Consider the following 22,614-nt stretch of genomic DNA (forward strand, 5'->3'; position numbering starts at 1 on the left):
GTGATTTGACAGTTTCTCCAGACAGGGGCAGTATTTCCTCATTTATTTATTTTTTCTCCCTTTCCCAGCAGCGTCAGGGTTGATTACGTAACATCTGCAATTGATTAAATTCACAACGTGCCATTGTTGAGAAATAGTTAATGATTGAAGAGGTCAAATTTACCAAATATGACTCACCAGGTCAACATTAATGAGGTAGAACCGGTGTGTCCAGAGGAATCAGCCGGTTTACTCATTATAACATGTGGATATGCTTAGAAATATTTACCCGTATTTAAAAGATATTCTGCAAACGCACAAATCGGTGAGAAAACACGGCCTCTTTTACCGGGATCTTTTTTTTTTAAATTTATATTTATTTTTTTTAACCCCCAAAACATTTCGAGCATTTTTCCACCCCGGAATTGCCAGAAACCCATATACTGCACGTCGCAGAATTCTATTGGCTGCCATGGCTGCGTCATACAAAAAAGCAGCCTTTTCATTGGCTGACATCCTCTCGCAAACGTTTCCATTCGCCCCCCTGAGTAGTGAGATATCTTCTAAACTATCTCTTCGTCTTTGTAAGTTCTTCACTTTTATTTTTTTTTTTACCCTTTTACGGTGTTTTTCATTAAAGGGACGTCGAAAGAGGGGGGAGGGGAGGGGGGGGCAGTAGCACGGTGTTTTAACGTGACAGTGGGTTAAAAAAAACAATAAGAAACAAACATATTTTTAGTGTACCCCCTCCCCCCTCCCTCCACTCCCTCCTCCAGCGTCGCCTCCTGTGCGGGATCGCTGTGATCCTCCAGACCTCCAGGTCCAGGCCGGCCCCGACCCCGACCCCGGCCCCGGCCCCGGCGACTGGTCCTCCGCCAGCATCCTTCAGTCACACAGTAAGAAAACGGCGTTTTTTTTTTTAGTTTTTTTTTTTAAATTTTATTTAATTTTATCCCTTCACCTTTCGACAACCACCACTCAATTCCGGCCGCGGAAGGGTTGGTGTCTTCAGGTTAGCTCTGTTAGCTGCCTCCCCCCCATCACCACCTACACCCCCGTGTGGCGTTCACGGACCAGGAGTCATCCCGCCGGTTTAATAATTGACGCGGTGTCTTGAGTGGACCGTGGTATAAATCCCAGAGTCTGTTGGCAATAAGGTAATAAAAACTGGAGGGTGGAGGAGAGGAGGGGGAGGAGGAGGAGGAGAGGGAGGAGGAGAGGGGGAGGCGGTGGAAAAAACTGTGACCAGAGGTTGGGAGTCACAAGCCGAGAGGTTTGTGACGTGGTTTACAGTACTGACTAACGCGGAGCCGTAAAAAGATCCAGCCCAGATCGGCTGCAGCGTCCATGTTCAGGGGACGACGCCTGGCTTCCGTCCAGAGAGAGACGTGAAAATCAGATGAATTTGTCCTTGTTTTTTTTTTTTCTCCTCCTCCCCCCCCACACACACACATGATGTCTCATCCTCCGGAGCTTCAGTGGTGAATGCACCTCCTTTTTTTTTTTTTTTTTTTTTTTTTTTTTTTTTTTTTTAAAGGAAAAACCTGGTGCACCTCTGGATGAATGAGCTCTTGGGGATACCTCAAGGAAACTTTTTCTGTTTTTTGGTACTCATTTTCATGTATGTTCTCAGTTTTCACGGTCAACGCTCGCTGGAATATCTCAATTGAAGCGTGTTCATTTTGCTCTGCTTTGGATTTATCTTATTATTTAACCGTATTTATTGCTGCACTGGTCCCTACTTTGGCAGCTTAAACATGGCACTTTATGTGGAAGGTAAGTCCTATCATAGAAGGTATTTTTACATTTGACCTTAGATGTTTTAAAAAAAAAAAAAAAAAGAAAGGGAAATCACATACTTCTATGTATAATCTGGGGTGGATTTAAAGGACCATACCTGTTTTATTTTTTCTGCATTTACTAAAAGCATCTGGTACATATTTTCCCGAGACAATCACATATCCTGATGTGATTTTTTTTTTTTTTTAAGTTATTTTTTCCCCTACCTTTCTGGCATTTTTTAAATGTTTTCTGCTTCCCTTTATTTCAGAGTTGTATTTTAATCAACTTGCGGAGACTTGTAAGTTTTGCCCCACATACAGAACAATCAATCACAAAGCGACTACCTTGCTCAGTTTTGCAGCTGTCAAAATTTCAAATACTGGCTCCCTCTGATGTTTGACAGTTTTCTTTAGGACGGCGACCAGCTTTTATTTCCATTACCCATTAAGTTGTTAGTTATTCGATTCGCTGCCGGGTCTTTAATTTGTCAGAAAATGGTGACAAATGTCGACCAGTGTTTCACCAAGATGAAGTTGCAGTTTAAATTGTCTCGTTTTATCCCAACTAGACAACTAAGATTTTCAGTTTATTATTCAGTTTTTTCATTGCAAAGTGCCTCAAAGTAATAATCAGTCATCGAAATAGTTGTTAATGATGAATTATCTGTTCAGCTATTGATTCGGTGACTAATTATTGTAGCTCTCTCCTTTTGTACAGTACCAGTCTTCAATGCTTCAGTCAGTCTGAGTTTTCCAGTTTATTCTCTGGTTTTGTTTCAACTCTGCTGGATTATAATTCATCAATGACACCTCGTTTTAATCACTGAACATTTCCGGTTATATAAACGGTCCGTGCTGTTTAATAAGCAGCTGTAACTTAGAAAGTTAAAGCCGTCAACGCGGCTCTCGGCCGTTCCAGGACAAACCGACCCTCTTGTGTTGCTTGTTTTTGGATCTTTAAACCAAACGGTACCGCCGGATGATGAGTCAACCGAGACGACTGCAATTCTGTAAAACAATTGAAATGAATGATGAGGTGAAATTTGTTTCCACATCTGCTGGTTACATCTTCAAAAGTTTAGCTGACTTTAACAGATTTAATCACAGTGGCACATGTTATGGATTAAACCATGAACTACAGAGCTATTGCTTATTGAGAAGTACAGCATAATGGTTTACAGCCTCTATTGTCTCAGCACATAGTCAGGATCTGCTTTTTGTCCGCTTGTTGACAAAAAGTGAAAGCAATGTATTGAAATAGTACTGTTTTGTCCACACATTAAACAAAAAAAACCTTGTGCAGGGATTGTGAAATCTTTGATGCTGGTAAACTACAAATCCTTCCTTTTTCCATCAGCTGCCAATCCACAGCGACCTGGGATTTGTCTTGAAACATTTTACCTGAAAGGTTAGTTTCCTGTTGTCGTTTCTGACGGGGTGCTACAGGGCGCCAAGTTCTGCTACTTGGCGAAACCACTGGGGGGGAAATGTCCCGGGGGAATCTTTCCAGTGTCGTCCGACTCGCCACATTGAATTCATGAGGACTCGTAACGTCTCTCAAACTCGCATGTCCACTTTTCATTTTGAAATCATTATCAAATAAATAGTTCAACCTGGCTGCTCTGTCATAAATAGCATGGGGGCATGTTTTGTCCATTATACAGTATGCATCGATATTACTTCTATTATTGTACATTTTAAAGGTGCAATATGTAAGATTTAAGTCCCGTGTGGTAATACCGCTTTGTACGTTAGGGGGCGATAGTGAGTCACTGTGTTGTTTTGAGTTTTTATTATGTTTTTTTTTATAACTGATAATTATACATTTTGATTTCATGGACTCAGTCGTGGATTGACAAAAAAAAAAAAAAAAAAAAGAACCGATAGTTCACGATGTAGCATTCTTATGTTATTTCTCTACATTTTGTGGATAAATTTAGTTAATTTTTCATTTGTTTGAACCAATCTTACATATTGCATCTTTTAAGGGCAGCCACACAACCATTTAAATGAATTGGGTTGATTAAATATTCGGAACACTTACAATTGTAATTCAACACCTTCTTTCAATCAGACTGAATAACAACTGATTATAATCTTCATGAAGGGTGTATTTATGGCTGGGTTGTTGTTATACTTTATCCTTCATCTGTCTGTGGTTTTAATGTTATGGCTGCATATTTCTGCCTGGTGTTTTATTCATTTTTTACTTGGTATTTTTCATGAACAAACTATTGAAGTTTCATCAAACATTGATTTCACACATGCATGAGAATCAAACAGGCTTTTTATTCAGTCCAAAACGCCTGCTTATGAAATCATAATTAGCATCAGAACTGCTTCGTTTACAGGTATGATAATTACACCACTTTAGTCCTTTCATCAAACCGTCTTAATTGGTCAGAATTTGAATGTCATGTTGGAACAGCTGTGTAACTGCAGAACTGTAAAGTGCTTTGTTTTGTTTATTTTTACATGATACTTGAGGCCAATTCTGATATGATACCCAAAACAAATCCTTGTAGAAACAAGGGAGCCAAGTTAGTAAAGAAACGAGCAGGACATTTTGCTATTGAAAAATAAACATGAGAACTGGTCAATAACACCGTTTCTTAACCTTCTAAAAAAGATATTCTCCTTTTCTGTGCTGCAGTGATTTACTGTTTACCCTGTAGAGTATATCACGATGAGCTTGAAGTTGTCGTTCTTACATAATGTGAGCTATGCTGAAACTCCTCGGTGTCACAGATATACCTGTTTGCAGTGTTATTTATCCTGTTGCTCCAGTTCATCATCATTTGGGTTTTGTAGGAGCTGAAGTGAGGTCAAAATTCAACACGAATACCTCAGAGGTGTTACGTCAATGCTGGTTATGAGAATGAGAACCTCCCTCTCAGATAGCGTTTGATTTATTTTCTGCATTTTACACAAACGTCTTTCCTAAGCTTTGGTGATAAATCACTCGGGTGTTTCCCTTTTGATCAAGGCTGCTGAAAATACACATGTTGATAAAAAAAAAAAATTCAATTCATGTTTTAATCATTTGGTATAAGAAATCAAGAAGCAATATAAAAAAAAAAAAAAAAATGAAGATCCTAATATCCTACAGATCAAGATACATCGTCTGTAGTCTTGTTGTGTCTGAGCATTAGACAAATATATAATTTTTTGCAATAGCTAAGACTGAAAACAGCAGCGAATTGTCACATTTAAGAACCTAGAAGCATCAAGTATTGTGCTATTTTAATTAGAAAGTTACCTAATTAATCAACATATCTCCATAATCCTCACTTATTTTCTAATATTAAACAATATTCGATTAAATGGTAAGTCATTGCGGCTCCAGATTTAGTTTTCTGCGCTATTCCATTTGTGATTATGATTATCTTTCCTGAGTAAAATCAGTTTACTTTTAAAGACATAAAGAAATACAAGTTCTCTTTTTTTTTTGTAATTCAGCTCAACAAAAATACGGTTCAGCGGCAGACGAGGCAAATTCCTAAAATGAGTAAAGACGGAGATGAGAAGCACGCTGAGGATCCGCACTGTCGTAAGAATTGAATCATGTTGCGTCAAGAGTAAAAACCCTGTCCTCTCTTTCACTATGTGGTCTGTCCAGGTCTGACTAAAGGAGGCGTGGTCAACGGAGGGATGGCTCAGTTCCAGGAAATGATGCGGCAGCAGCTGGAGAGCTCCATGCACGCCGAGCTGGAGCGGCTGCTGGACACCACCACAGGGGCCGAGAGAGAGGTGCGCTAAGTCCGTCTCTCTGACCATCTGGTTATGATTTAAGAGGGGTGGAGGAGGGTGGGGGTGGGGTGTTAGTGCTGGGAAAACACTGAAGTGACACATACTGTAGCTCGGTGCCAAAGAGGGTTCCACCTACTTGTGTTGCAGACATGACGTACGTCATGGAGTTGCAGTTGGCGAGCTTTTGGTTTTTAACCATAATAATAAAAACACATCATCTGAGAAGAGAACCAGCCCCAACTGAGACCCTGAAGGTTTGATTTAAAAAAAACAAATGGTGTTAGGACTGGACATTTCTTTCAGCCCACAGCAGCAAATTAATAAAAGAGACAAAGCCAAATGGCCTCCTAAACAGCAGCAATAACCCTTCACTGACTCATCAATTTTCACCTTGAGTTTCCTTTGTTGTTAAACAAGCACAGACCTTGAGATGAAGCTCGAAAGGGTTTGACTGAACACAACAACACACACTCGCGTGAACACACATGGTTTGGCAGCAACCAATACTAATTGCAAGCAATGACAAAAGATGGAATGAACTCCCGAATAAAGAAGAGAGAGTCTGTCACACACAGTACTTCACAGTACTTCACAGTACTTCACAGTACTTCACACATCCTTTCAAATGTGTTCACAGAAAAAGCGTTTGTACTTTACGGTGAGCACAAACAGATGTGGATTAGCGATTACATTTTTCATGACCACGAAGAGCATTTTGAATGCCTTCCTCCCCTGCGATCCTTATATGTCCTCCTCCTTTTCATCTTCTTTAATGTAAAGCATATGAAAACTAACAACACGCAAAACCAGGTAAAAGAAACCTCCGTTGCAAGTCCTGTCAGGGTTCTATAAATAAATCACCAAAGCAACTCCATACTTCATCCCCCATCTAGCCCTTTTATCTGTGTGTGTGTGTGTGTGTGTGTGTATGTGTGTGTGTGTGTGTGTGTGTGTGCATCCATTATAGACTTGTTTAAAGATGTCAGTTCAGTACATGTAAACTGAAGCATCCGTGCTACGAGTCTACAGCACTGTAGAATACATCTTATACCTACAAAGTATTGGAAGTGACAACGGGGGTATGAAATGAGTATCGCATAAAAACCAGCTCTTGGAAAATGCGGTTATGTCGTCTGATTTCAAACAAGTTAGCTCCCACATAGTAGAAAGTGTCCAGCAGCTTTCTGCGTCGTGCTTCCACGTCGTCGTGTGATTTTTGCATTTCACGTACGTGGACTCGGCTTGACACACTCAGGTTGGTTAAAAACCAGTTCGGGCAGATAAAATCATCCAGTTTAAACGCTGTAGCTGCGTAAAGACGATCTTGTCTGAGCTATCTTATCTATTACGAGCCTGCGTGTGAGACATTTAGAGAACATGAGTGGCGTGAAAATAACCCGGGTCACAGTCTTCCCCTCTGAACTGTATGAGTATCTAGTTGCACAACGGTCACAGGGCGCACCACTCAGCACATTCACACCCTGTGGGAAACGTCGTACATATTTCACTGGAGCAGTTGTTTCATTAAAGATATTAATCCTGTTTTTTTTTTTATTGCTTTTTTTCCTCAGCACAGCACACTGTATATTGTACATATAGGATATTCTTATTAATAAGAATATCTTCTTATATCAAGGCTACAAACTAAACATAGGGGAAATGTAACCAGAGATTGAATCTCAAGTTTCTCTGTAATTCCAGATGACTAAACCCATATTCATATTGTGTTTATGACAATTGATGCATGCAGCAATACAAGTTTAGATTTCCAGCTCCGATGTTGTAAAACTTAGAGGAAGGAGTAGAAACTAGATTAAAAGGAAGTTTAATGGTTTGAATGAAACCACTTTTTAGCTTTACTGGCAGTTTCTTGCCCCACAGATGAGAAATCTTGGAGACCATTGATGCGTTTTTAGCGTTTAAGTTTTTTTTTTCAAGTGAATTATGATTTTGTTTGGGCAGAACTATATTAGTGACTTTGCAAAGCTGAGCTTGTCTTTCTGTGATGAAAAAAGGGTTTCAAAATTTAAAAAAAAAAAAAAATCCTTGTGTTTTTCAGGTGTCCAAGAAAGACTTCGAGGGCTTCAAGAACCTCTTCCACAGGTTTCTTCAGGTGAAGGGGCCGTCGGTGGAGTGGATCAAGATCAAAAGACCTCCAGAAGAGTCAGTAAGTGTAATTTATGAAGTGGTTGTGTGTCCGTGCTTGTAGGCGAGAAAATGAAACTTGTGAATGAACATGCCCCCTCCTCCTGTTCCGTATAACAAGCTGTATTTGTTCGTGAGAAGAACCTCCTGCTCTTCCTGCTTGCGTGCCGTTCAAGTGACAGTTGTTTGAAATATTCAGCGTGTCTTGGGCAAGGCGATAAATGTACCACAGAAGTAACTTGTGACCTGTGGTTGGCTGCAGGGGAGGCGTGCTGCTACGAGTACACGTAAGATGATGAAACGCCATCCGGGAAGTCCATTTGGAGCGATACCGCAACGGCATGTCAGACGCAAAAACGCTGACACAGTTTTTCAATCACGGTGACAATCGTTTTATGATGTCTTTCTCAGTTTCTCAGTCAGATTAAGACTTTGCTCAAATGTTGTTGAGGTGTTACATAAGTTACAGGTCCAAACTGACCTTTGAGTACATTTTGTTGTTGTTCAAAGCAGCCATTTGCAGCTCGTCACCTTGAGTCGTCAACGGCGTTTTAACCCCCCTCCCCCCTCCTCCTCCTCCTCCGGCGTTGATCAAACTCCCATCCCAGCACCCGTCAGTCATTATGACGAGCTGTCTTTCAGGCAAACAGCACCCGGCTTTGAGCAAAGCATCAAACAACACGACGGCAAACGCAATCTGTTGGGTTTCATTTGTACTTTGAAACAAGTTTCTTTCTCTCTTTTTTTTTTGTTTTGACACATTTTGATTTCACTGTTCTTCATTTTCCTTTCCACTGAGGATGTTTGCAAACCGACTATGTGGCATCCAGCTGCCATCTGACAGCACCCAAAGAAATAAACATTACGAATACGTGCCAACAGTGGAAATTGAACATAATGTAGAGCCAAGAATTACCACAGACGACAATGATATTTGATATGTCTCAGCATGTTTCAGCTAGATAAATAAATCTACGCCTTCTACATACAGGAAATGCAACTGAAACCAGGATTGGTTTTCACCAAAGGAAGTGTTTTTCCATTATTAATGTTTATGATGTGTTAGTGACCCGAAAAGAAGCGTCACTGATATAATCTCACGTCACATTATGATAACCGCCCCGCGTTTCATATCTGCTGCTGATTTCAGTGCGTAGTTACAGTTTACAGTGCAGAGGCCCTGAACTCCCGACTGAAGTCCATGTTGGCATAAACAGTAAAAGCAACTCTGCTGTTTTAAACTCATCAGATTCGACGTCACTTTTGTCACATGATGGATCCAAGATAGCAAAATGGAGGTCGGGCAAAATACCCGAACTTGAGGTTTTAAAATGGCAATTCACAAACCAGTAGGTGGTGGGGGGGCTATTTATATTTATAGGTCGTATTCATAGATCCACACATACTGTAATGAAGGCAAAGGTGTAAAGTTACATCTGAGCTACTTTGAGAAAGAAACTTTTTAATTGATGCCAAAAGAGGAACTTTAATATCGTAAGTTAACTGTAATGTGATGACGTGACTTTAAAATGCTCCGACATAAACGCTCCAGCGGTCGTTGCTTGTTGGACCTCCTGTCGACACCGCAGCGACTCTCCTCCCGGCGGGAATCCGGACAAACCGTCGGAGTTTCCCGTTCAAGGCAGCCGCGAGTCGGACACTTTTACAAAGTCAGTCAAAGTGCCGAGTCACCAGTGCGTCTTTGAGCTGCTTGTTCTCTTTCGCTGAAAAAGCACATTTTGTAGCTCTTCCTTATCTCCGGGGTCCCCGGAGGATGCTTTCAGTGCTCTCCTCTCCAGTTTCCTGAACGCTGGGGCTCCCACGGACTGCGTGAGCTTCAAAGTACGAGATTGAAAAGTTGAACGGTGTAGAAGTGCAAACTTATCCGATTTGGCCCAGATTCTCAGGGGGGGGGGGGGCTTTGAAGTCCGAGCGCAGCGTTTTGTGTCAGTCAAAGCTGTTGTGGAGCAGTTGGAGCAGCACTTGAGAATAGCCAATGGAGCAGAAGGAACGAGTCCGAGTGTTTTGCTCTGCAGCTGTCAGATCTTTCTTTATCTTCTCCTGGGACTCGGTGTTGAACCCGGTCCACCACGCTGGTGTGGTTGAGCATGAAGCACTTCAGAAAGAGAGACGGCCTTTTTGTGTAATTATAAAAGGACGAATCAGACTCGCTAAGTGAAGTGACCGTGAAGTAGATTCATCCTCGTTTAACCGTCTGACCGAAACGGTCTTCCACGCGGTTTTCTAAAGAAGTTAAGAAGTAAAACATTGGAAGCAGGTAAAGCGGTGAAGGAACATGTGGCTCCATGTGGATTTTAGCCGCGCTGTGGTGCACTAAACTATGAGGCATTTAAACTGAGCCAAAACCGAATTTAATTAGGACAGTGAAACGCCAGTTTTAATTATTTCTCTTTCCATTCCAGTCGTGAAAATTTTAAGAAACGAAGATGTTTGATGTGTTAGCTGATTCTCACGTGGACTCGGAAACTCCCGACTGGTGCGCGAGGCGAACGACACCCACCGTTAGTGGGAGTTGCGTGTTTTATTAGCACATTTCATCAGTGTATTGGGGGGGAAGGATCACGTCAGGTCAATGATCCCGTTCCAGCAAATTACCGTTTGTGTTTGACGAGCCAAGCGCACTAATGAACAGCGGCCACAAAACTTATCAAGACGCTTCCTCCGACGGGAACGTGGACGCTCGACGCGACCGAATGTTCCCGTCGCAGCACGTCGTATCGTACAGCGCAGATGACAGCCTCAATAAAAAAAAATATATATATTTTAAACATTGTCAGAGGTCTGACGAGATAAAGTTACGCAGTATTTGAAAAACAATAAGAGATGAACAAGCCTGTGTAACCTTATTCTGCTTTCCCAGGTGATAACAGCATTATTACAAAAAAAAAAAAAGGATTTCTCTCAACCTTGCCAAAAGATATTGCTCTTATTGATGACATTAGTAAATGATTAATTACGTTTGGATAAGCATGTTGGTTACAACTAACGAGCCCCATATAGATAGTGCCTGATTGATTTTCCTAAGGTGCGTTGAGTCCTACTTGTTTCTTGAGTGCTGTTGTTTTTTGCATTCATATTTGTCGGGCTTGTGATAAGTGGTGTCCAAGGTTAATTCAATCTGCTGCGGTTGCAGCAAGTAGCTGTTAAAACTATAAAACACGCCATGTAGAAGTATTATAAAGCAATAAATCAAAAGTAATAAACAGGAAAAGGAACATTATCAGCACACTAACAAGCCAAAGGAAGAAAGCCTTTCATTCCTGACCGCCGTCTTCTTTCCGACAACATTCACATGTCCCCCGCTCGGCCAGTGAAAACAGACTACGTTTGTCATCCAGATAAATATTCCCGCTTCCCGTGAGGGGAGGACAACATGTCAAAAGTTCCTTTTCCAAAGGAGAGTCGCACGGGTTCAGCCGGCTATCGTGCCAAACGTGTAGCTGCCTGTCGTCCGTGTTTGGGAATCGTCTCACTACACGCTGACACATGTGCCTCAGCTGCTCGCCTGCCACTGGACTCTTTAACCAATCGCACACAAACACGAAGCCCAAAGCGCCTTTTCACTCCTCAGTTTGAGCGCACGAAAGACCAAGAGATAGATGGAGAAGATCAAATATGGGGAGAGAAAGCAGGGAAATATGAGTGAGCTGGAGAAAGAGATGTCTCCACCGAGTTACATAAAGAGAGACGGAGGCAGGGAGACAAAATCACGACTGTTTTCTGTCCCGGCTCCTAAATGGTGGAATGAGCTCCCCGCCGACATCAGGACAGCGGAAACTCTGTACATCTTCCGCCGCAAACTAAAAACACACCTCTTCAGACTTTACCTTGAATAGGAGAACTTTAGTAGCGCTTAAAATGGCACTTACTGATAGCACTTTGTAGTTTGGCTTTCTGGAAGAAAATTGTATTTTCTTGATTGTTGTTGTTCAGAATTTGTACCCTCGTGGTTGAAATGTACTTATTTTAAGTCACTTTGGATAAAAGCGTCAGCTAAATGAAATGAAATGTAATGTAATGTAATGGTTGAGAGTTTGGGAGAGGAAAGTGTCGAAAACGGGGAACGGTAAGTGAGCTAGAAAGTGACAGTGAGGCGCTGTAATGAGATTGGGGAAATGGGGGTGAGAGATGAAGGGACTGAGAGCATCAGGAAATGAGGGAACAGAAAGTTAACTAAACTTTCTCAAAAAATAAAAACACTGCCGAAAGGAACCTCCATACAAAAACCACTCCGCAGCTTTCTTTTTTTTTTGGTCTGAAATGACAGTTTTGACAGGCGGGGCCCACTTACTACTGCGACTGGTGGAGATGACAGGCTGACCCGCGGCAGAAATAATGAATTGGTATATTTTTGCCATTATAAAGGCATTTATCTTTGAGCCGTGCAGACGATGAAGTAGATGCAGTTCTGTTTTAAGGGTTCCTCTTTCTCAATCTTTGTATCACAATTGCCAAAAAGGTGCCTCAGTGTTTAATTCTTATATCTACAAAATACTTTTTAAAGAAGAGGAAAGTACCTGGAGAGAAACAGTCATCACATGCTGACGACTCGAGGCCCTCTAGTTTCATCCCGGGGTGATCCAGTGAAAGGCCAGTTGAGGACAGTGATGTAACTGCAGCTACAAATAAAGTCAGAGAGCTTTAATCCCAACACGGACGTGGATGAATCTCAGGGAAATACAGTCCGCCATTATCAACTTCAAAAAAAAAAAAAGAAGAAAGAAATCAAATTTCATAGGAATTATTACAAATTTATTGTAATGGTGTGTCAGTTTTGACCGTTTTTAATAGTTGAAAAATGTCTGTCCTTGAGCTGACTGGATTTGAAGCTGCAGCTTCAAGACTGTAATAGAAAAATCTGTTGGCATGTCGGACACAATCCGACCCACAGATTTTACAGCAAGGTCATATTGTGTGTGAGAGCGTGTGTGTGTGTGTGTGTGTGTGTGTGTGTGTGTGCGCGTGTGTGTGTGTGTGTGTGTGATCGTGCAGCTTTGTTTGCTGAAGGAAATGTTTGTGGTTCTGAACATCTTGAACAGGCAGCGAATTTATATTCTTAAAAGAAATTTGAGTGAAGGGACGATGGAGAAATACCAACGTTGGTAATTGTTTAAACTTCTTTTTGAGATTGTTATTTACTTCCGCTAATAAAATACAGGGCACAGAAGGCAAGTTGTTGCGAGGTGGAATAAGCAGTGGGAGGATACAGGACGTCTCCATAGTCAAGCACAGACACAAGGATTCATCATTTTTTTCATGTCCACGAGCTTCTTTTCTGACATAAGAAAATAGGTTTTAGTTTTTTTCAGAGGTTGGTTTAAAAAGTGAGGTTTCCGTCTTCCCAATTCACAACGTATTTAGATGATGTGACGGACCCTCGATCGAGGAGAGTCAGAATAATTAAACCCCGTCATCGCCTCCTCATCCCGTCTCTGGCCACAGTTTGAAACTCCAGATAAGAAGACGCGTCGCCTCCATCCTTGAAACCTGGTTAATCAGCCGACAGTCTCCTTCTGCAGTCATAACCGTCCTTTCATTTCGGAGTATTTTCCCGGCGGCTCCTATCTGTGTCTCAGGGTTGCTAATGGCGACCCACGAGGTCACAGTGGTCCACATTAGGTCTCCGTGGCTCCCGAATAATAAAGGAAAATAACTGCGCAGTCTATACAAGATTCAACAACCTAAAATTTCACTTCCACTGAACTTACAGAGTGTAAACTGTAAATATTAGCGGACCATTAGAGAACCTTGTGGTACCTCTTTCTTTTACTGAAAAGATCTGAGACGATCAGGAGGACTTACATCTGCCGTGTGGATTGTTTCTGCATTTATTTTTCTGTATGTGTGTCGTGTGTCTTAGATTCAGGCTTTGTGTGCGAGCTCCGCATCAAAGGCAATCCAGAGTGCAATCGCACGCACAAAGACATATAAAATTCAAATCCCAGGCCAGTAGAGCTTCCAGGAAGCAGCGTACTAACTTTCTAACCACCGTAGCCAAATCTCTCACATTAAATATGTTGTTGTGTAATTCTCCCAGCAACATCAACGCTGCGCTTCCACTGCACTTTGGCGATAATGCGAATGTCTTTCCTCCTCCTCTGATGCCGGTTAACATGTTGTGCGAAACCATAATTTACTTGTATAACATTTTCAAATCCTGCTGGCGTGTATCTGTGTCAGCCCAGAAACTATAATCCAACACCGGGCTCGTCGCAGGAGATAAAACGTCCCGTGGATTTCGTTCAGGTGTTTCCCCGCTGAAAGCTGACAGCAGCTTCGCAGTCCAAAGTGAAGAGTAAAACCAGCATTTAAGCAAGCTTGTACTGGACTTCCTGTCTTTACAGTATACAATTAAACATTAAGCACAAATTCCTGTCGGAGAGGTTGTCCCTGTGGGGTCCTGAGTGTGGTGTTACCTTGGAAACACACTCACATACATACGTCAAGAAGAAAATCCCCCATCCGTATTGTCTAGAAGGGAAATGAACATCTGGGTGTGGAAGCTGTTTCCTCTCCGGGGGTACAGGGGTAGGATGGGGATCTCAGCTGAGAACCATCTCTCTCAGTCTCACTAAAGATACATCAACAGCCTCTTTCTCTCTCGCTCTCTCTTTTCCCTGAATCTTTTTTTTAATTATTTTACAGCACCAGAAGGGATTTGATCAGTCCACACTATACGTACCAATCATCCGTCTGCATTCCTTTCATGCAAGTCAGCTGACGCATTTTACAATTATGGGTTATCAGTTATAAACAGTTATCGCCACGGTGACCCGCTCTGTGAAGGACAGAGTGAGCAGCGGCTGCGTCGAGGCTGTCTTTGTAACCTCATCCTCTTTGTGGGGGTGGCGGAGGAGGGGCGGGAGGGGGGGGGGGGGGCGGAGTAGTGGGGGGAGGGGCGGGGGTGTCCGCTGTCACCGAACGGTGAGTCTGTGCTTTTAAACAGGAAAGGACGCGGGACGACACCCGGCCTCTTTACAGCACCGACACGCTCACTCTCATCCTAACAAGAATCTGTTGTAACATCTGGTTGGAGTTTAGTGTCCCTGGAGGCTCCTTCACGTTGCCCAGTTATGTTTTTTTTTTTTTTTTTATTCATTTTCAAAATTCCTGGTGCAAGAATGAAATTTCATTCAAGCTGGATGAAACCGGAGGAGGAATAACGGAGGAGAAAGCAGCGAGCTGCCGTTTTGACTTTTAAGTAAATTTGCGCAAAGGCTGACGGGACGCGAATAGTTTTTTCTTGTGAATACGCTGATGTGAGAGCTTTAATATTGATCCAGTAATGTGGATTAACGTACGCACACACACACACACGCATGTACAAACCCAGCAGACCTGCTGAGTGCTGCATTTACAGCTGGCTGTGTTGTGTATTCAGCCTTCATAATTACTATCCTCTGCAGTTGTTACAGTTGCTGCTTTGCATCTCTGAACAAACAAAAAAAAGTCAACACCACCAGTTTGATTGCAAGAAAGCAGAAGAAGAAAAAAGAGGAAATTTTCTTCAATTTTCGGAAACACTGAATCACAGGTGATCGCTGACTTATAAACACTTCACTCCAAAGACAAGGCCACCATTCAGACACGAGTGAATTCAAAGAGCTTCACAGAGGCACAGAAATACATCAACTATTAGACATGCAGAGGAAATTAAAATAGCATTTAAAAAGACATTAAAAACAAGGTCTTGTAGGTCAGTTCAAGGTGCTTTATATATTAAAGTACATTAACATTGCAGTTCTATATTTGATTTACCCTGATGTAAACGAGCTGAGAGTTTTAGCTGACCTCGGGTAATCGGGAAGCTTCTTCCTACAGGTGGCGAGCACAGAAACTAACCGATGACTTTAAGAGTCTGCATTCTTCGTAACAAAGTATTTCAGACGTGTCTTTAAGGCCCGAGAGCATTTAGTGCTTTATAGACGAGTAATATGATTTTAAAATCCGTCCTTTGACACACAGCAGCCAGCGCAGTGATTTAAGAAGTGCTGCAACGTGCTCCGCTCTGCCGGTGTTAGTGGACTCATCCAGGATGAGCTGCAGCTGTCTGGTTGATTTGTGAAGACACGGGCGAGTCGATTTCCTGCTTTAACGTTGGGATGAGACCTGCGATTAACAGTCGCTCTGTTTCCTCAGTAGCAGTATTTTATTTTATTTTCAGGATTTCAGAGCCAGTTTTCCTTTGCAGAATCTCAAAAGACCCAGCGGCAATAAAAAAAAAAAAAAAAAAAAAAATGCTCATATTACTTGGTGTCGAGAGGATAAATGAACAGCCCCGGGACAACCGGGCGGGGGGGGGGGGGCAAGACGGTTTCGGTAACCGTCTGTTAGCATCTGGTGGCTCTGCACCAACAAATAACTCACTCTCACGTATTCGATGGAGGATTTCAACTTCCTCTCGCCCAGCATCTGAGCACATCTCCCGTTCCTCTCCCCTCTCCCTCCAGATCCAGCCCTACGACAAGATCGCCGCTCGAGGCCTGCCGGACAACGTGGCCGACAGCTTGAACAAGCTGGTGGTGGTGAAGCTGAACGGAGGTCTGGGCACCAGCATGGGCTGTAAAGGCCCCAAGAGCCTGATCAGCGTCCGCAACGAGAACACCTTCCTGGACCTCACCGTGCAGCAGATAGAGGTACGGAAACTCTCTGGATTCAGTCGCGTCCTTGACGAGAAGACGTTTTTCCCTGTGGAGAAGATTTCTGTGTCATAGATAAATCGATAAAATAGAGATCTGAGCCAGTAAAACGCCGACGTGAGAAGACTGACGGGACCTTTCAGCGCTGCGGCGATTCGTTAGTTTGATCACGTCATGATAATATCAAGCCTTAAAGCTGTATTACGCTCCGTCATCGTGAGGAAAAGTTATCTTCTTTCAACTTTTTTTGCAGGTTGAGAACAAACAAAACCTCAGTGGAGAAAACAAGCGTTTCATTCAGAATCAGATAAACTGCTTACGGATCTTGATTTCACAAGAAATGATGGATGACACTTTAATTTTCTGTGTTGTTTGGCATCATGTTTGTTTTTATTGTGGTGTCTTTTTTTTTTAATTTTTTATAAAACACTTCCTGCTAAACCTGTTCATCATCACTGGATTGGAGCTTCAATTTTCGAAGTCTTACAGACGCTGCTGGCAGCAGCACCGGCTGCTCGGTGTTTCCTAACTCGGCGCAGAAGTGGCCCGCTGCCACACCAGCGCGCACGATGTGACTACGATGTGGGAATATGTGGAGCAGGAAGTCACGTCTCGTCTGCCGTAACACAAACATCTGCTCCGGGTAGCGCTGCTTAGCGTCGCGTGTCTTATTCTGAAGAGCTTTTTCTTTTATTGTCCTCGAGCTAGAAAAATACGGGAAAATTCTACTTAAAAAAAACAAACAATAAAGAGCCAATTCCAAGCACATGTCTACGACGCTCCATGCGTATCTTCCTCCAGGCGCAACGAGCCCCTATTACTTTATGGAGACTTTTTTTTGGTTTTTTTTTATCTTTCAAAGAGCTTAAGGTCTTTTGAAAGGAGTTCAGTGTGATATCTGGGGGGAGTTGCAGTGAAAGAGGATCTGTTGGTGTGCAGGCGGGCAGGTCTGCCGGATTGGCAGCGAATACAGAGACGGCTGTGTGCTGGAGAGAAGGAGCGTGTTCGGCGATTTGGACCCGATCGCGCCTTATTTCCTCCACCGGCGGCACGTCCAACCTCGTGATTCATGTAAATGCATTCATGTAAAATAAACTACAATCGCGGCATCGCGGTATTTAAGGGAGAATACGGGCGAGCGAGATGTGAGATCGAAGCGAGGTGAACGTTTTGAGATAGTTGTGAAACTCGGTAGGAAGAAAATCTCCCGTGATCCCACGCCAGCGTGGATGCTGCCGTTTACAATATTGTGTAACTGAGTTTATAAAGGGTGTGTGTGTGCCAGCAGTGTGTGTGTGTGTGTGTGTGTGTGTGTGTGTGTGTGTGTGTGTGTGTGTGTGTGTTTCATAACGGCCTCATGGGACACTTCCCTCCTCCCAGCACACTGCTCTCTGTGTCGGAGTCACTGCTCTCCATTTTCTGCTCCGGTCTGGTCAGATTACCTGCGACTGAATCGGCCCATTGACAAAGACAGAAAATTGATCCCTCCCACACACACACACACACACACACACACACACACACACACACACACACACACACACACACCCCGACACCGACACCAACCCCCACAAAGCACCTCTGTGGGTGAACGCCCCTCTCGGCCGCCACACGGCCTCAAATACATTATTTTTGGACGGTTTCAGGACAGAGACGTGTTCACTCTCGCTGACAGCATAACTCAGACTCACTGGAATGGCGCCACCTGGCTGCCGAAGATTTACTGCTTTCACCTGAAGGACCGTCTCGTCACCCAGATCTGTGTAAATTGAATAAATTGAGTCAGGGGCAGATGAAAGACGTCGGTTTTAACGGTTTCTGATTCTTAAAAGATGTTTGAGATCGGAGAGAAACTTCCACCTACAAACGGTAGTCCAACCAATAGAAAGACTTTAATACAGCTGCCACTCAGGAAACACGAGTTTTGTTTCATTTCAAGTCAAAGTTACGGGCAGTGGTTGTTTTACAGTGTTTTCATTAAATAGTTAATTAGTTGAGTGATAGAAAATACATCTGCAGCAGTTCTGTCATCTTTTATAGCAGTTAACTGAATTTCTCTGAGTTTTGGACTGTTGGGTCAAAACAGAAAAACAAAAAAAACGAGACATTTGAAGAAACCCAGACCGACGTTTGTTTCTAAAATAAATTGACGAGTTAGGGAAAGGATTTTCAGGTTAAAACATGGTTACCAAAATTGTCAGTTGCCACGCTGATATGTGACATTAAGTGCTTCAGCAAACAAATCTCTTAAATAGACTAATAATTCATGTTTAGACAATTCTGAACAAACCTTTGCTGTCTGTTTTAACACGGTCGAGACCAGCAATAGGTAGGCGGGTATATATTGTATATTTTGTTTGTTTTATTGTGTATGTTTTGAATCTAAAATGTCCTTAATGTTGGTACGGCCCTCATTTGATGCGATGATACACACTTTAGTGTTAAATCCCTATATTTAGAGTTTCCTTTTGTCTTGAAGTTTTCCACAAACAAAATCACAACACGGGTTTTACCAACAAATTTACCAACAAATTTCACACGGAGGGACTTTCAGATCAAGAGTAGATCCAGTAGATGGTCGCTGTCATACTGGAAAGTTAATCCTGTTTCAGGTTTGTTTGGAAAAGCTTTGCGACGTGTGAGCCGTAGGAAGGGGCGCGTCACGTAGTTTTCGTGGAGGAAATTTACCTTCGACCACCTCTTTAACAAACGAGAGACTAAAGTTTGTTCACACCCCGTGTGACGTAAACGACCAGCCAACACCCATCCTGGTCCACTGATGGACAAACCATGTTCTCACCTTCTAGTCATTTCTCATTTCCTGTCACAAAGGGTGGACATTTTCTCTTTAGCAACGTCATCGTCTCCCCACTGATTCAGATCTCGTGTCTCATCCTCCTCCTCTACTCTCTTTCATTTTCTCTTATCTTGGTAAAAAAAAAAAAAAAATTGCTTCCCAAGCTCCCCCAGGTATTATTTTCCAATTAACCCTTTCCACCAATTTGTCTCACCTTAAAGAAATGTGCACTCTTTGGCATCATCCCTAACAGTCACTCTTTTACTTTACAAACAATGTTTGGCATTTATATAATGGTTTTTTTTTTTTGTTTTTTTGTTTTTTTTTCTAAATGTCCCGCCAGCACCTGAACAAGACGTACAACACGGACGTCCCTCTGGTTCTCATGAACTCCTTCAACACGGATGAGGACACAAAGAAAATCCTGCAGAAGTACACGCACCACCGGGTCAAGATACACACCTTTAACCAGAGCAGGTGAGAGGACACGATAATAACACAACATCCCCGTTGGATTCATTTCAACCAGTGCAAACCTTCCCTGAACCCCCCCCCCACACTGATACCGAGAGGAACCCGAGGTTATTTTTGATCAGATATTAAGTAGAAAGAAGATCCGAGAACAAAAGTCCTTGTCAGCGCTGGCAGGATTTATCCAACACTTTCACTGCCAACAAACACTATTGAACCCAAATGTACCGCATGAGCTCAGCTTCCTCTGATAACCGGCTGCTTCCGACTCTGTTCTCAAACTGTCACGAGCGGGCGGCATCCGGACAGGAAATTTCATGTAACGTATGGAAAGGACGATTAATGTTTAATGCCTCGGTGTCTCAAGTTTGTAAGCCGAGTGGAACTTGCTTATTTTTTTTTTTTTTTTAATTTATTATTATCATTTGCCTTGAATTATTTAGAGCCCTTGTATGTTTTGTGCGCCTCGAGGAGTGAAGTACAAATCGTTTTGGGACCGGCGGCATTTTGGCTCGAGGATTTGATGTCAGCGGGGAGAAAGCGGTTGAACAGTTTTAGTGTCAATCAATAGGAGAACAAGGGGAAGTCGGTGGTCGAGGTTGTGACGGTAATTCATAAAAAACAAATTCGGCTTCAGGGTCACTCTATCCGGTGTTCCAGTTAATGGGAGGAAAACAATTTGCTTTACACACCAGACAAATTAAGTCTCTTTATTGTTTTAGCTGAACTCTAGAATAAATAAACTGCATTTTGTTTATGACAATTAATTCCTGCACAAAGCTGGAAAATTAAGTTGAAAATAAACGTAATTTCTGCTCCATATATTTAATATAATTAGTCCCTTCTGTGTACTGCTTGTGTTATGGAGTCATGATATTTTCCAGAATGGCCTATGTTTTTGCCACGATCGAACTTTACTGCCATCTACTGGATTTGAAGATGTATGGCATTAAGTTGCCTTGCGGTATCTCCTGTGATTTAGATCCACTCCAAAATTGGAGGGGTTATTCCTCGGCCCGTGCTGCACCCTCACCCAGAGTTTCATTAAAATGGTGCAAGTAGTTTTTCCATACAGACAAACAAAGTGCACCAAAACCATAAGCTCCTTAGCGGAGGTAGCGGGGAGCACTTCAAACAGAAAGTGCACCGAGCTAGTTGCTAATGACTACTGGAGTGTTCATTTTTAATTTGGCCTCTTTGAGGTGAAATCTAACTGCAAAAAAAAAAATAATCCATCAACTTCCTCGAGGCTGTGAAGATTTGGACATTGTATTTGTGTGAGTGTATATGTTTTACTAGAGCTCACAGGAAACTCACAGTAAATCCTAAAACAATAATCAGGTGCCCCTACAAAACATCGCAACAGGTTTTGCTCGTCATAATTATTCCCTCCGAACGTGTTGTTCCCAAATCAGCTTCAATGGAAGCGATGGGAAACAAAATTCGTCGTTTTAGGTAAAATACACAATCCAGAGTTTATCTGAAGTTAATATGACGCTTCAGCAGTTTGATCATCAAACCTACTAAAACTATAATGTTTTAGTAACTGTCTGGAAAAACTAAAACGTAAATCTACTAAAACAGCACCAGTTTTTCTTAAAATATATATTTGGTAACAGTTCATTTGTTTCCATGTAACCCCTGGCAACAGCAGAAATAATCTGGAAGGTATAAATACCCCTGGACTCACCGCCCCGAAGGAAAGCAGTGAAACACCGGAGAGAAAGATAACAAAAGCTGATGTGAACAAAGCCGGTTTCAAATATTAAGAATATTTCCATGATGTAAGGGATTCATTCACTATGTCTTTAGGGCCTTAAAGGGTGCACGTAACATAACAAAACTGCGTCTGATGAAAACTTAACATCTCATGAAAATCCATCATAACTCTCTCAGGAGGGGAAAGTCGAGATCCAAGCGGTTCTTTTTACGAGATGGACGTTCGAGTCTTTGTGCCCTGGAAAGAATAACTCTTCCTTCTGAGGCCGCGACAAAATGTTCCCAGATTACGCTCTAAGATGACATAAAACCTTTGAAGTCTATGAGTGCGATATCAAAAACCGCTCGTCAGAGACGTCTTCCCAGGACGGTCCGCTGGAATTAATCCTCCATTAACACGGCAGCTCCTCTCACCTGACCGCCTCATCTGCTCTCTTGGAGAGAAAAAACCAAAAAAAACACAGCCGGCTCCCACTGAAGTGCGGCTCCTCACCGTGAGGTCGGTTAACTCGGCCCGACGCGGATCCTTCTCGGAAAGCTTTGATCAGTGATCGCACACGGCGGGGATGGCTCGGACTCTTTCGGCTTTGTTGGCTCGTTGCCTCATCTGCTTTCTTGGAGAGAAAAAAAAAAAAAACCATAAAAAAAAGTTGACTTCCTCGGGGGTTTGTTTGAAGTCCCGGCGCTGACGCGAGAAGAAGAAATCGACACGGCACTTGGCGTGCTACTTTGAAACACAAGTTTTCATGGGTTTATCTCAGATGTGGAGCAAAACAAAAGATTTCCCACCTTTTGTTTTTCTCTCTGCGCCAGAAGAGACACCGACCTCAGACATACGATCAGAAGGGGAGAATCCAAAACAAAATCACACTAAAATGTTATGTTACTATAATTTACAAGTATTCATCCAAGTATTCAAGATTTCATGGCCTTCGTGAGCTTCTCCTCAACTTTATGGAGATATTTGGAATCTTTCAGCCCCCTTTTTTTTTTGTTTTTTTTACTTTACTGTTTAACTTTCCCCCAAAGTGCCCCGAAAAAAAAAAAAAATCTATTCATGCAGATTTCCATTTCAATTTATTCCCCTTTAAACTACTTCTTGAACTCCAATTTAAATCGCTGATCTATGTTTGGCTGTAAGATAACAGTCGAGTTGGTTTAAGTAATAATTGGTTTGGAGTCAAACAATCGGGCGAATCAGGTGACACGATGCTAATTGAGCCTTTGGCCCGCTTGCACGAGCTGGGTTGCATAACATTCCCGTAAAATCACAAGTTAGCGATGTGATTTCCGTGACTCGGCAGGAGTCGTT

The 22,614-nt window shown here is 42.5% G+C and overlaps 1 protein-coding gene across 4 annotated transcripts in view; it reads left to right on the top strand.

Annotated features, from left to right (window-relative positions):
* The first annotated feature begins 547 nt into the window (after window positions 1–547).
* Window positions 548–22,614, top strand: part of ugp2b (UDP-glucose pyrophosphorylase 2b) — a 29,232-nt gene continuing 7,165 nt past the window's right edge. The window contains exons 1-7 of one of the 4 annotated variants that reach the window (XM_069144228.1): window positions 548–563; window positions 756–875; window positions 3,118–3,168; window positions 5,380–5,510; window positions 7,570–7,677; window positions 16,127–16,312; window positions 19,456–19,589. In XM_069144228.1, the coding sequence (XP_069000329.1) occupies window positions 5,412–5,510; window positions 7,570–7,677; window positions 16,127–16,312; window positions 19,456–19,589 (527 nt within the window). In that variant the 5' untranslated portion in view covers window positions 548–563; window positions 756–875; window positions 3,118–3,168; window positions 5,380–5,411. Of the gene's footprint in view, window positions 564–755; window positions 876–1,534; window positions 1,756–3,117; window positions 3,169–5,379; window positions 5,511–7,569; window positions 7,678–16,126; window positions 16,313–19,455; window positions 19,590–22,614 lie in introns of those variants that run through there. The other 3 variants (XM_069144225.1, XM_069144227.1, XM_069144226.1) reach the window with 3 other exon arrangements.

Source organism: Embiotoca jacksoni, unplaced genomic scaffold (assembly GCF_022577435.1).
Source record: "Embiotoca jacksoni isolate LCO1_2020_lvr unplaced genomic scaffold, fEmbJac1.0.p SCAF_12, whole genome shotgun sequence".
In the NCBI taxonomy this organism is placed as follows: Eukaryota; Metazoa; Chordata; class Actinopteri; family Embiotocidae; genus Embiotoca; species Embiotoca jacksoni.